Genomic DNA, 12,269 nt, shown 5'->3' on the forward strand with positions numbered 1-12,269 from the left:
GCGCCAAGCAGCCAGCAGTGCCGAGCGCGGAGCAGCGCGGGCGAAGCAAGGCACGCTGAACGAGGGCAGCCCAGGCCTCAAAACAAAGATGGCGAAGAAACGGCGGTGGTGGCCGGCGGCCCTGCTGGCCCTGTTCGTCGTCCTGGGCAACCTCCCGGACGAGGGGATAGCCCGCGCCGTCAGCAACGTCCACGACCTCAGCTCGGAGCTGTACGCCGAGATCCGGGAGCTGCTGACGATGCGCAGGGCGATGCACCAGGTGGGTCCGAGTCTCGGTCCGACGCGGTATCGACGTGCGAGGCCTGGCGGCGCGCGCCGCGGGGTGGCTGTCCTGCTGCGCAGCACTGCGGACGGGGCCGCCGCCAAGCCGATACGGCGCCGAGTGCTCCGTGGGCTTCATTTATTTCACCTTATCGAGCACGCCCCGCGTCGTGTTGACTTTATGGCGCGCTGCGCGTGGCTGCGCGTTGGCGGGCCGTGCAAGGCCGCGGCGGGGCCCCGCCAAGGGGCGCGGGCAACATATGGGCCGCCACCTGCCACCTTCGGGTGTACCTGACGAGCACTTCGAAAAGACGAAGCCCGTTTCGATGATTATTCGCAAATCGTGACTGTAAATTTTAAATTTGTGAGGAAAAATTGCGACGAAGACGTCTCGGCCATAAGATCCGAACCGGGATCCTGGAAACGTCATATGCGAGCGCCAGCCATTAGGCCTAGACTAGGCTTAATCAAATCTGCTTCGTCAAATTCGCGGCCGAAAGGGTTCCTGGTTTTCCATGGTAGCCTATCGGAAAGATGGAGACGATTTCCAGGGAGTCCCTGGGGAAACCAGGAACCGTTTTAAGCATGTTATTTTTCATTCAATTCAGAGAAAGTGGCATAAATAAATATTCTTTCCCGTGTTATCCTTGCATCCCGCATTTCGATAAACGCTGCAATGTTTCTGTTTTTGATTGCCTGACGATGTGTTCCAGCGCGGCGAGCCCTGCGGCCCCGAGCTGAACGCCGCCCCCGCCCCCGCCCACCCCCGCGTCGTGCCGTCCTGGCCGCTGCACGGGCCGCCGCCGCTCGGACAGGTGGCCGGCGTGGCCGTGGCGCTCAACGGCTTCCCCGTCGTCTTCCACCGCGGCGCCAGGGTGTTCGACAACAAGTGAGTGTAGCGAGTGTACTGTACTCGACGTCGCAGTGGGACAACCGGTAGAGGCGGACAAAATTATAGACGCGCTTTGAGCTTCAGAGTCGCAAACAGGACTCGAACCAAACGTGTGACCCCATCCAAGGATTCCTCGTTCGGAGAGCAATCCATAGGTGGGGGTCACATGTTTTGTTCGAGTCCCATTTAGCGACTCTGGAGCTCCAAACGCGTCCGGGATTTTGGCCGCCCCCACCGGTCTTCTGACCCACTGTGCGCCGCAGAAGGTGACCCATGAACTCCGTGCTAAAACCGTGCCTCTCTTCTTGCGCAGCTCCTTCAACAGGACGAACCATTTCTTGCTGGTGGAGGAGGGCCCCATACCGGAGGACACCGTGCTCACCCTGGACCCTGACAACGGCGATGTGCTCACGGGCTGGGGCAGGGACCTGTTCTTCATGCCGCACTCCATCACCATCGACAACCGAGGCAACACCTGGCTCACCGACGTGGCCCTGCACCAGGTGTTCAAGGTCAGTACTTATTCTCGGCGCAGTGGCGGGTCCAGAGCCGGCCTGAAGGAGGTGGCAAAGTATCACTTTTTGCCCCATTACACGGGCAAAGTGCGGCTTTTTGCGCGTACATTTCAGGCGGCTATCGAGGGGGCAATTGTCCCTTTGCCCCCCGCTGGATCCGCGCCGCACAGTGGGCCAGAAGACCGGTGGAGGCGGCCAAAATTCTAGACGCGTTTTGAGCTCCAGAGTCGCTAAATGGGACTCGAACTGATCGTGTGACCCCACCAATGGATTCCTCGTTCGGAGAGCAATCCATTGGCAGGGTCACACGTTCGGTTCGAGTCCCATTTAGCGACTCAGGAGCTCAAAACGCGTCCAGAATTTTGGCCGCTCCACCGGTCTTCTGGCCCACTGTGCGCCGGCCTTGGCGGCAGTGCGCGCGCAACGTTTGAAATGCATTCTTCCTCTCGCAGTTCGCTCCCGGCGCCATCAAGCCCAACCTGACCCTGGGCCAGCGGTTCTCGCCGGGCAGCAGCAAGCACCAGTTCTGCATGCCGACGGACGTGGCGGTGGCCACCACGGGGGAGATCTTCGTGGCGGACGGCTACTGCAACTCGCGCGTCCTCAAGTACGACCCGGCCGGGGTGCTGCTGCGGATGTATCCTGAGGAGGAGGGTGAGTAGAGTGCACTGCACTGTATGTGTGACCCGCAACCGCACTCATAAAATTCTAATACAATGAATTTGGCAGTGGCGCCGCACGGTTCTCGGCGCTGTGAGTGCGCTCAGGCCTTGAACTTGAACTGGTGGCTGGACCGGACCACAGTTGATCGGCCGCGCCACTGGCCAGCCACTGCACTGTGCGATCTAATGCCCGGCCATTACGCGCTGCCCACTGCACTAGGCCAAGCGGCTCGGCTTACCGCCGTTCGCCTCGTTCGCCCCGATAAGGTGTCCGGTTTCAAGGACGCCACTGATTCACCTTTTTATTCTGTTTACATACGGCCGGGCCTCGCTCAACTCGAGGCGGCCAAATAATCCCCCTGTTCGATAGGATCGAAAGGGATCGACTGATCGGACACAGCAGCTGGAGTGCGCAGTGCGGTCCGTCGAGCGCTTTCGCCGTTCCGTCTCTCTCGCACTCGCGGGGCGTCTCGACGGGGTGCGAGAGAGACGGCGCGGCGAGAGCGCTGTTCGGATCGAGCCTACTGCGACTAATGAGGCGGAAAAGCCTTCCCCGTCGACAGTTTCTCAAACCGATGGCTGCTGGCGACTGGAGGCTCCAGCCTGACGGTGTAGTGGTGCTGGGGCACTGCTGGAGCCGCGCGGCAAGGTGTTTACCACGAACGTGTGGATCTGGGAAAGAATAAATTAGACTTGTTATAGGGCCCCGGATGGGGCGACGGGGCGCTGGGGAGGGGGAGGGGGAGGGGGGGGGCGTCGGAACGTGAATAGGGGGACACTCAGCGCTGTCCGTAGGGGGCAGTGGATTCCAGGAAGGTGCGCGGCTTGGCTTGGCGCGGGCACCAGGTAGCCGATGAGAGGCCATGATTGATGACGTGGAGGTGCGGGGCCGGCGGAAGGGCGGACGGACGGACGGACAGAAAGACAGACAGACAGACAGACAGACAGACAGACAGACAGACAGACAGACAGACAGACAGACAGACAGACAGACAGACAGACAGACAGACAGACAGACAGACAGAACCGACGAACAGACTCTGGACAGACGCAGGACAGGACGCAGGACTCTGGACTCTGGACAGACACACCCGGCGAACAGACTCTGAACGGACGCAGGACGGACGTAGCACAGACACGGGACGGGCGAACGGACGCAGAACGGACGGACAGACGAAAGAAAACAAGGCGGAGTGGCGGTGCATGGCGGGGCGTGCCAACGGCGTCGCGTCAGTGTACCGAGTGCAAACACTCGCTCGCACGCGGCCACGCGGCACGCACGGAGTACAGCCTGGTACAGTGTGGCACGCGGACGACTCCCCTCCCCGTCCGCTGGCGTCCGCCAGGTGCAAAGTGGCCAGGACTGGCCCGGCCAGGTGTTTCCGCTCGGACTGTACACGCCTCGCACACTCTCCGACAACGCGACGCCCTGTCAAGGACGGGAGGAGGTCCTAAGCAAGGAGCGGGTTCGACACGGCACTGGGGCCAATAAAAATGTCAGTGGAGGCGGCTGTGCACAATTTTCTGCAAATTAGAAAGAAGCGCGTGATTCAAATGAGAGGGACACCCCGGGCCGGAGGGGCGGGGCCAGGAGGGGGCCGTAACTCACGCGGACATATCGCACCATCGCTGCACACTGATTCCGAGAGTCGTTTTCGTCGCTGTGTCTCTCTCGCACTCATGGGGCGTCCCGTATGGGTGCGAGAGAGACAGAGCGACGAAAACGACTCTCGGAATCAGTGTGCTTGCGGCACTGCCCACCGCGTCTCCCCGCGGCGATAATGACTGGCTCGATTACCAGTCTTGCGTAAATGAGCCGCCTCTGCGTTATTGAGCGTTTCCAATGCTTTTAATGGGCGGCCGAATTATAAAACCCGCGCTAAACGCTCTCGCCGCCGCACCACGCAACGCAAACGCACGCACTCGACTCCCGGGACTGGACGCACTTTCCACTGTGCTTTCCGCCGCGCACAGTGGGTCAGAGGACCAACCACCAAGACTTTAGACGCGTTTTGAGCTCCATAGTCGCTAAACAGGCCTCGAACTAAGCGTGTGACCCCACCAATGGATTCCTCGTTCGGAGAGCAGTCCATTGGCGGATTGGCGGGGTCACACGTTCGGTTCGAGTCCCATTTAGCGAAGCTGGAGCTCAAAACGCGTTCAGGATTTTGACCGCCTCCAGTACTCCGGCCCACTGTGCGCCCCGAGAGTGTTTCCGGCTGGTTAGAAGTCACTTTCATCGCTCTGTCTCTCTCGCACTCATGCGGCGTCCCGTATAGGTGCGAGAGAGACAGAGCGACGAAAACGACTCGGAATCAGTCTGCGGCAGATTCACCGCGACCGCCAGGCCGTCGGCGACCATCGGCAGGACGGCCGGACCGGCGTGTAGTATAACCAGTTCCCGGGACAATCATAATAACCTTTACGCCGAAATCCCCGTCTTAATCCGCACGGCAGTTAAATTATACAGCCTGCCACGCCGTCAGGCCGTCAGGCCGCCAGGCAGCCGAAAAGAGGAAGTGTGGAGGGGGAGGGTCCATGGGGTCATACGAAATTTACTCAAGCACTCTTAGACAACGCTGATTAGACTGAGCCGAAAAATAAAGCTAGAAATACATATGCATCGAACATGAGGGCTTGGTGATGCCAGTTCAGTTTAGGGAGATGAAACAATTCAGAACTTCAGTTTCAAATTCGACCTTCAAGTTTTGTCGTCCTGCGCATATCTGGCCCTGGCTGGATCTTCAGCAAAGTGAGGCCCTGGCACTCTGGCGTCCCCGCAGACTGATTATTCCACACAGCGTCCTCGTCGCGCTGTCTCTCTCGCACTCGGACGGGGCGCCCTGTGGGTGCGAGAGAGACAGAGCGACGATCGGCGTGGCGCCGCCCCGTCACGGTGACTCGCTGCCTCAGATGTCTGCACGGCCAGCGATCGCATCGGCCGTCCAGAGAGTCGAGAGTCCCGGAGGACCCGGCGAGGACCGGACGAGGAAATGCCGATCAATCACCTCGATACGAATCTCAATATGAATAAGTCACGTCGACGAGTCTCACCGAGGCGGGGCGGGGAGTGGTGCCATCCTGGTGCCTAATTCCTCATAATGACGCTGCCCTTGTTGTTGTTGTTGCAGACATGGTGGAGCCAGCCCTGCGCCTGATTCCCCCACTATCACGCGGTAAAAACGGTTCCTTCAGCTTGTAGTAAAGAAATATATGCCATTTCCAGGGAGTTCCTGGGAAAACCCAGAAACCGCTGTGCATGGTAGTCCTCTTGTTGTTGTTGCGGACATGCTGCAGTTGCCATCCTGGCGCCTCATTCCCCATAATGACGGTCCTCTTGTTGTTGTTGTTGTTGCAGACTCGCTCCGTATGCAGGTGCCGCACTCGCTGGCGCTGCTGGAGCGCCTGGACATGATCTGCATCGCGGACCGCGAGAACCTGCGCGTCATCTGGCCCCCGCCGGGGGGGGACCCCCTGCCGCGCCCGGGCCCCCGGGGGCCGCCGCCGGGCCCGCCCCCCCCCGCCCAATGGGGGCCGACGCCCCCTGGGCGCAAGTTCGCCCTTTGCCCTTTTACGGGGAAAGTGGTGTTTTGACCTTGGGCGGCAGGGGTGCTTTCCGCTCCCCCCCTCGCTTCCTAGCGGGGGGATCCGCGCTTGCCCAGCAGACGGTGGGGGCCAGCAAAGTGCACTTTACGTCTTGCAAACCAGGGAAAGAGTACCAGAGGAAATGTGAAATTCAGTTGTCTTATGTGTGACGTTCGGAACGCTCGCCGTTCTTGAGACGTGAGTTGACTCGAGGGGGCCAGACCAAAACGGTTCAATCATCTAAATCTGTGTGACAAGGACAAGGGTCGCCCTAAAAGATCCGGTCCCATTTCCATAGCTTTCCGGGACCTTTTCAGCCTTTCGGGGCCCTTGAGCGAGGGGTGAATCACTCTGCGTTCTGGTGTACACATGAGTACATGAGTACGGGTGAGTACACCTTGCTTTTACTCATAAATTTCACATTTAAACACATTTTAAGGCTTTATTTAGCGTTTTAAACTGACTCAACGCCAAATCGGTCCAAAAATAGTTAATTGTCGCCCTTTTTAAACTTGTTTGGGAGTAGTACTGAGGGGGCCAAAACTTCATCACTAAACTTGTGACAAGCACCCCTTTCCGGCCCTTTCATAGCTTTCCGGGACCCCCCCGGCCCATTAGGGCACGGGGCCATTGGGCCATTGGGCGCGGAGGGCGGCCAGGCCCACACACGCAGGCCATGAGCAGCCATGACCTCCACTGTGGGGCCAGAATGTAGGCAACCCACAGAGCAACAGAGTAATCCACCCAAAGGCAGGCAACCCGACCCGCAGAGCAATCCACCCAAAGACAGGCGACCCACAGAGCAACAGAGCAATCCACGCACAGGCAGGCATCCCAGACGCCTGGGCCGGCGGCATGGGTGGCTCCGACGGCGGCGGTGGCGTGCTGCCGGGGGTCTTCTTGTCCGGAACCGCGGTGGCACACTGCGGTGGCCAGCTTCCGGGTGGATCCGAGAGCGCCGCGCCGCCGCCGCAGCCTCCGGCGCGCTGCCGTGAGTTCTGGAGGCCCTGGGTGGGCTGCTGCAGGAGCGTGGCGTGCTGGCGTGCGGCACGCCACCCCCATCCGCCCCGCCCCGCGCCCGCGCCCCGCCGCCGGCCCAGCCGTGGGAACGGGCGGCGGCTTGGCGGCAGGCCGTCAGACCGTCAGGCCGTCATCCTGGACCTGGATGCGCTGCGACGTCCCTGTGGCTGTGGCGGCAGAGAGCAGGCAGCCACGCAGCCGCAGAGGACAGTCTCATGTCCGTGAGGCACTACTCTGTGGTCACTGCGCTTCGCCAGCTTCGCCAGCTTCGCCCTCCCAGCCCCATAGTCACTCTCCAGGCCGCGGTGTCGCCGGGGGTCGCGCGGGTTAACAGGCGGTGAGATATGCCCGTCGCGATAGGCCCCGCGTGCCCTGGGAGGTCCTTTGTCATGCTTTGTTGGCCCGGCCCGCCCCGCCCCGCCTCGCCCCGCCCCGCCCCGCTCTGCCCCGCCACCCCCGCACCGTCTTATGTAGGCGCGTGCGCTCATCCTCCATCTATCAATAATATTGTCGTCCAGCAGTGTGTGGCCGCGGTGGGGCGGGGCGGGGCGGGGCACCGCGGCGATTGAAATCCCTTCTGACAGTCGGACGTCCGTTCGACAGGGAACACGCCTTTGACATGGCACTCGTTGTGTGGGGTCCTTGGCCGCCGCCGGGGCCGCCGCCGAGGCCGCCGCGGTCGACAACGCGGAGAACGCCCTGCTTCGTCATTTCTGTTTCCAAAAAGAGTCGGATAGTAAAACGAAACTGATTGATGGTTTTATTCCAGAGTACAATACGTACTTCAAGACAGTGTCGCTGCGTTGGCGTCGCCGCGTCGCGTAAATCGACACCAAAACCAGACGCTCCCAAAGTGTCGCACGCTCTTGTATGCTAATGGCGGGGCGGGGCGGGGTGGGGCGGGGCGGCTGGCTGGGTGCATTGTGGCCGCCAAGCCATCGCCCCGCGTCGCGCCGCGGCGTCGTGGCGGTGGGCGTTGATTCCCTCGCCGCACAGTGGGCCAAAACTCTGGACGCGTTTTGAGCTCCAGAGTCGCTAAATGGGACTCGAACCGATCGTGTGACCCCACCAATAATGGATTCCTCGTTCGGAGAGCAATCCATTGGTGGGGTCACACGTTCGGTTCGAGTCCCATTTAGCGACTCTGGAGCTCAAAACGCGTTTCGGGAGTTTGACCGCCTCCACCGGTCTTCTGGCCCACTGTGCGTTGATGTTCTCGCCGGTTGACTCGACGCGTGCTCTCCTGTTGCAGGCGACTACATCTACGCCGTCAACGGGTACACGGCCTCGGACATCAAGGTCACCGGCTTCACCCTGGACCCGGCCTCCGAGTCCGTCATCGACAAGTGGGGACCGCCGCAGGTGAGCCCTCATGCAGTCCGCTGGGTCTTTGGCAAAAGTGCGTTCAAACACGAAAGTTGTTGTCATTTTGTGTTACTATTCTTTTCCAGGGCATGAGCAACCCGCACTCCGTGGCCGTGTCCCCCGACGGCAGCGCCCTCTACGTGGCCGAGATCGGCCCCAACCGCGTGTGGAAGTTCGACCTCCCCCAGGCCGCCTAGCTCGCCTACCCGTTCGGAACGAAGCCAAGCACTGAGAATGAAAGATTCTTGATCGATGCCACATTTTGGGCGATTTTGGGCGAATGAAATAATTCTTACCCAAGTTTGGGGGTTACAGAATACCTCACCAAAAATTTAAGTCCTGGTTCAGACTCTTCCATTGTCAGTGAACGCGTTGATGTTCGAAAAGCCAATGGCAACGGCCGCCCCCAGTTCGGAGCCCCACTGTCGTGCTCGCGCACATGCACCTGTAGTCCTGGAAGGAGTCCTGGGAGTCCTGGCTCTGGGCTGGGGGCGGTTATGTTCGGCGGTCAAAGCGAAAAGCATGAGTTTCAAAGAAAGTGATCTGTCTGGTGTGTTGACACGGCTACCGCCATGTCGTCGGATAGACGGGGCCGTAGATCGTATATTGTTAAAAAAAAAACAAATTTATGAAACCTAAATGTGCTTCGGAAATCTTTATCCGATGTGTCACTGTCCACTTTATTTGTGATAGCCTAAGGCGAAGTCAGAATACTAATATCGCAATTTATCAGCCTTCATTAGAATGATTCGTATACCTAATGAGTCAAACAATCATATCATTTCTCTTTCCCCCTCCCTCGTCATGTCATTATTTATTATATTAGTTATTCTGTTTCTGTCAGAGAAGCTTATTTTTTCCCTCGTCATTTTCTGCTCCATTCTCGCCGCTTGGTTCTTGGCCGAAATACAAATCTCCTCGGCAGGACCTCCCTTTGCATTTCTATGCGCGTTTCGTGACCCTAGCTAACATTCGATGTAGGATAGTGTGGTTCGACAACACAAAAAAGTTGAGATGGTGTGACTGTGGTGTAAAATGATGGGAATTATTTAGTTTGTAGTTTCGAAGATTTGTAGGATATGCTTCACGTGTATCACTCTTTAAAAAAATACTTACAAAAAAAAACCTGAAATAAATGTCTTTAAAATGGAACTGACGACAACTCATTAAATTCCCAACCAACTACAAAACAGCACGAGGCTTGCATGAAAGATTTTACGAACATCAAATGATATGAGCGCGGATATGAAGGGCGATTTACGCGCGTTCAAAATTGGCAAAAACACAAGAAATTCGACTTTCTTCATCACCAAGGTCATAAGCAAGTCGTATGGACCAACGACCATAATACACCAAAATCTCAGAAATTGATGATGACGTCAAATGTACAGAAATTCGCGCAAAAAGGATTACTCGACTTTCGTGGAAACTTCAGCAGAGCACACGCACACTCACGAGGCTGAGGCTTATATTCCACCGGGGAGGGAGACGATGTCGCCGAACAAGCGCTGAAATAATTTGTCCGCAGGATGGCGGCACTGGAGGCGCCGCACGTCGGGACGCTCGGGACTGCCCAGCGATTCGGAGGAGCGGTTCGTCGCTCTGTCTCTCTCGCACCCTCACGGAGAGCCCCGTGAGTGCGAGAGAGACAGAGCGACGAAACGACTCTTCGCTCGGCAGAACCTGTCCTGCAGCCGCCGCGTCCCGTTGCGTGCGTGCCGTGCGTGTCATGCGTGCCCTGGCGTGCCGTGCCGTGGCCCGGCCGGACTTAATACGAATAAAGACATCAACGCGGATTATTCCCAGAAGCGTTTGCTGCAGAGTGGACCCCCTTCCTCTCGCCTCGTTTGAGAGTTGTTATTGTGGGCCGGCGGCGGCGTGCTTTTCGCTTCGCGCGGACACACTGCCGAACCAGCAAGGGCGTAACCGCCTGCAGGGCTCATTCCGCACGTCGCTCTGTCTCTCTCTCTCGCTCTCACAGGGCGTCCCTTAGAGGAGAGAGAGAGAGGAGAGAGAGAGAGAGAGAGAGAGAGAGAGAGAGAGAGAGAGAGAGAGAGAGAGAGAGAGAGAGAGAGAGAGAGAGAGAGACGCTGTGCGGGGTTGCTCCACGCGGCGCTGCTCCACTGCGGTTTCCCGCGCGCCTCCGCCGTGCCCGCCCCCTGCGCACCGCCACCGCCCGGGGCGGCGGGGCCATGGCGGGGCGCCCCAGAGGGGCCCAGAGGGGCACTGCCCGCCTCGGACCCCAAGTGGGGCCGGGCACGGTCCGGCTGGTTCAGCGCAACACCCTCTTAGTCCCTCGTTGGCCTGCTCCGGGACTTGCAGGTGTCCGAGCGCCCCGCACCGCCCTCTTATACATTTTGATAAAGGTGTCCGGACGCCGGCAGCACACTGGCAAGCACACTGGCAGCCAGCAGCGCGGCAATCAGGCGCAATCGAACAAACAGCCCGGACAGCCCGGCTGGCAGCCCAGGGCGGCGGCCAGGTAAAAGGTACTGTACGAGGTGCCCGCCGACGGTCCAAGATTGGTCCGGGACGCGCCAAACTGGCGGCCAGGACCCGTGCGTGACCCCCAGCAGGCTGCCTCCCAACACTGCTTTCGTCGCTCTGTCTCTCTCGCACTCATGGGGCTTGCCGGAGGCGAAGCCGTCGGGGTGCGAGAGAGAGAGAGAGAGAGAGAGAGAGAGAGAGAGAGAGAGAGAGAGAGAGAGAGAGAGAGAGAGAGAGAGAGAGAGATGCTGATGATGCAGTGTCGAGGCACAATAAGGCGATCTAGTTGTCAGGTGGTGCGGCTAGGTGCGGCCACTCGTTCCGTCGCTGTCTCTCTCGCACTCCTGTGGACCCTTCATGAGTGCGACAGAGACAGCGCGACGGAGCGGTCCTTCGGACTTGCTCAGCCACCGTCGAGCATCCTGGAGGCATCCTGGAAGCAACCTGCGAGGGCCGTGAGGCGATAAAACTTGGTCCTGGACAAGCTCGGCGTGGCGGGCGGGCGGGGCGGGCGGGGCGGGCGGGGCGGGGCGGGGCGGGGCGGGGCGGGGCGGGCGGGCGGGGCGGGGCGGGGCGGGGCGGGGCGGGGCTCGCAAGCCGCCTCTCTTGGCGCGGCCGTGCATGCATTTCAAATGGAACTGGAGTGGATCGATGTTCCACACAAAAGCAGGGATAAAGACACGAACAACACACGATCGGGGGAGCGCGGGGGAGTGGAGGGGGGAGTCCAGTCCGTGGAAGAAGTTGCACCTTCGGACAGCAAGGCGGCACCAGCAGTGCGCCTCTCCTTGTGCCTCTCCACAATGAGTTCCGCGGAAAAAAGAGAAAAGAGAGACGACAGAGCAGAAAGAGGTGAATAGAAGCGCAGGGAACGCGGCGCGGAGTGCGCGACCAGCACACTGTAACGAGGAGTCTGCGGTTCAAATGCAGAGTGCAAGGGGACTTGCGGACTGCAGCGCCACACCCAGAACGCGCGCAGACTTGGGCTGGAATTTTGGACTTGAAGCAAGTCAGATTTTACGAAGTCAAACGTCAAACTTGATTGATTCAAAACGCAGCGACGCCTCGGGGTGCTTCAAAGTGCGAGAGACGCGATGGCCTCAAGTCCGGCCCAGCATCGGCCTGTAGATTCCGAGAGTCGTTTTCGCGTCGCTCCGTCTCGCTTGCACTCATGGGCACCCCGTATAGGTGCGAGAGAGACAGATGGACGAAGGCGACGGGTCCTGGGTCCCACACCCATATCGTCGATCGCCCCGTCGACGCAGCAGGGGGCGCGGGGGCCTGGGCGGGGGCGGGGCCGGGACACCTTTGCTGCCCTGCTGCACACCTAACCTTCGCGCTGCGCCCGACTTTGCCTTTTTCGCAGACAATGGTGGGCGGACATGCGATTTGATGTCCGAGGCCGGCGAGGCCACGACGGCGGAGCGGGAATCGCGTTTCTTCCCGGCCAGCAGACTGATTCCGAGAGTCGTTCTCGTCACT

At 59.6% G+C, this 12,269-nt stretch overlaps 1 protein-coding gene across 1 annotated transcript; it reads left to right on the plus strand.

Annotated features, from left to right (window-relative positions):
• Positions 1-16: 16 nt before the first annotated feature.
• LOC117642998 (peptidyl-alpha-hydroxyglycine alpha-amidating lyase 2) lies at positions 17-9,452 on the plus strand. The gene is made up of 8 exons (XM_034381634.1): positions 17-259; positions 975-1,150; positions 1,467-1,665; positions 2,121-2,322; positions 5,462-5,506; positions 5,689-5,817; positions 8,188-8,297; positions 8,387-9,452. Exons 1-8 carry the CDS (start codon positions 89-91, stop codon positions 8,495-8,497), a joined length of 1,143 nt encoding a protein of 380 aa, XP_034237525.1. The 5' UTR covers positions 17-88; the 3' UTR covers positions 8,498-9,452.
• Positions 9,453-12,269: the final 2,817 nt, after the last annotated feature.

This window comes from Thrips palmi, unplaced genomic scaffold, assembly GCF_012932325.1.
Source record: "Thrips palmi isolate BJ-2018 unplaced genomic scaffold, TpBJ-2018v1 HiC_scaffold_16, whole genome shotgun sequence".
Lineage (NCBI taxonomy): Eukaryota > Metazoa > Arthropoda > Insecta > Thysanoptera > Thripidae > Thrips > Thrips palmi.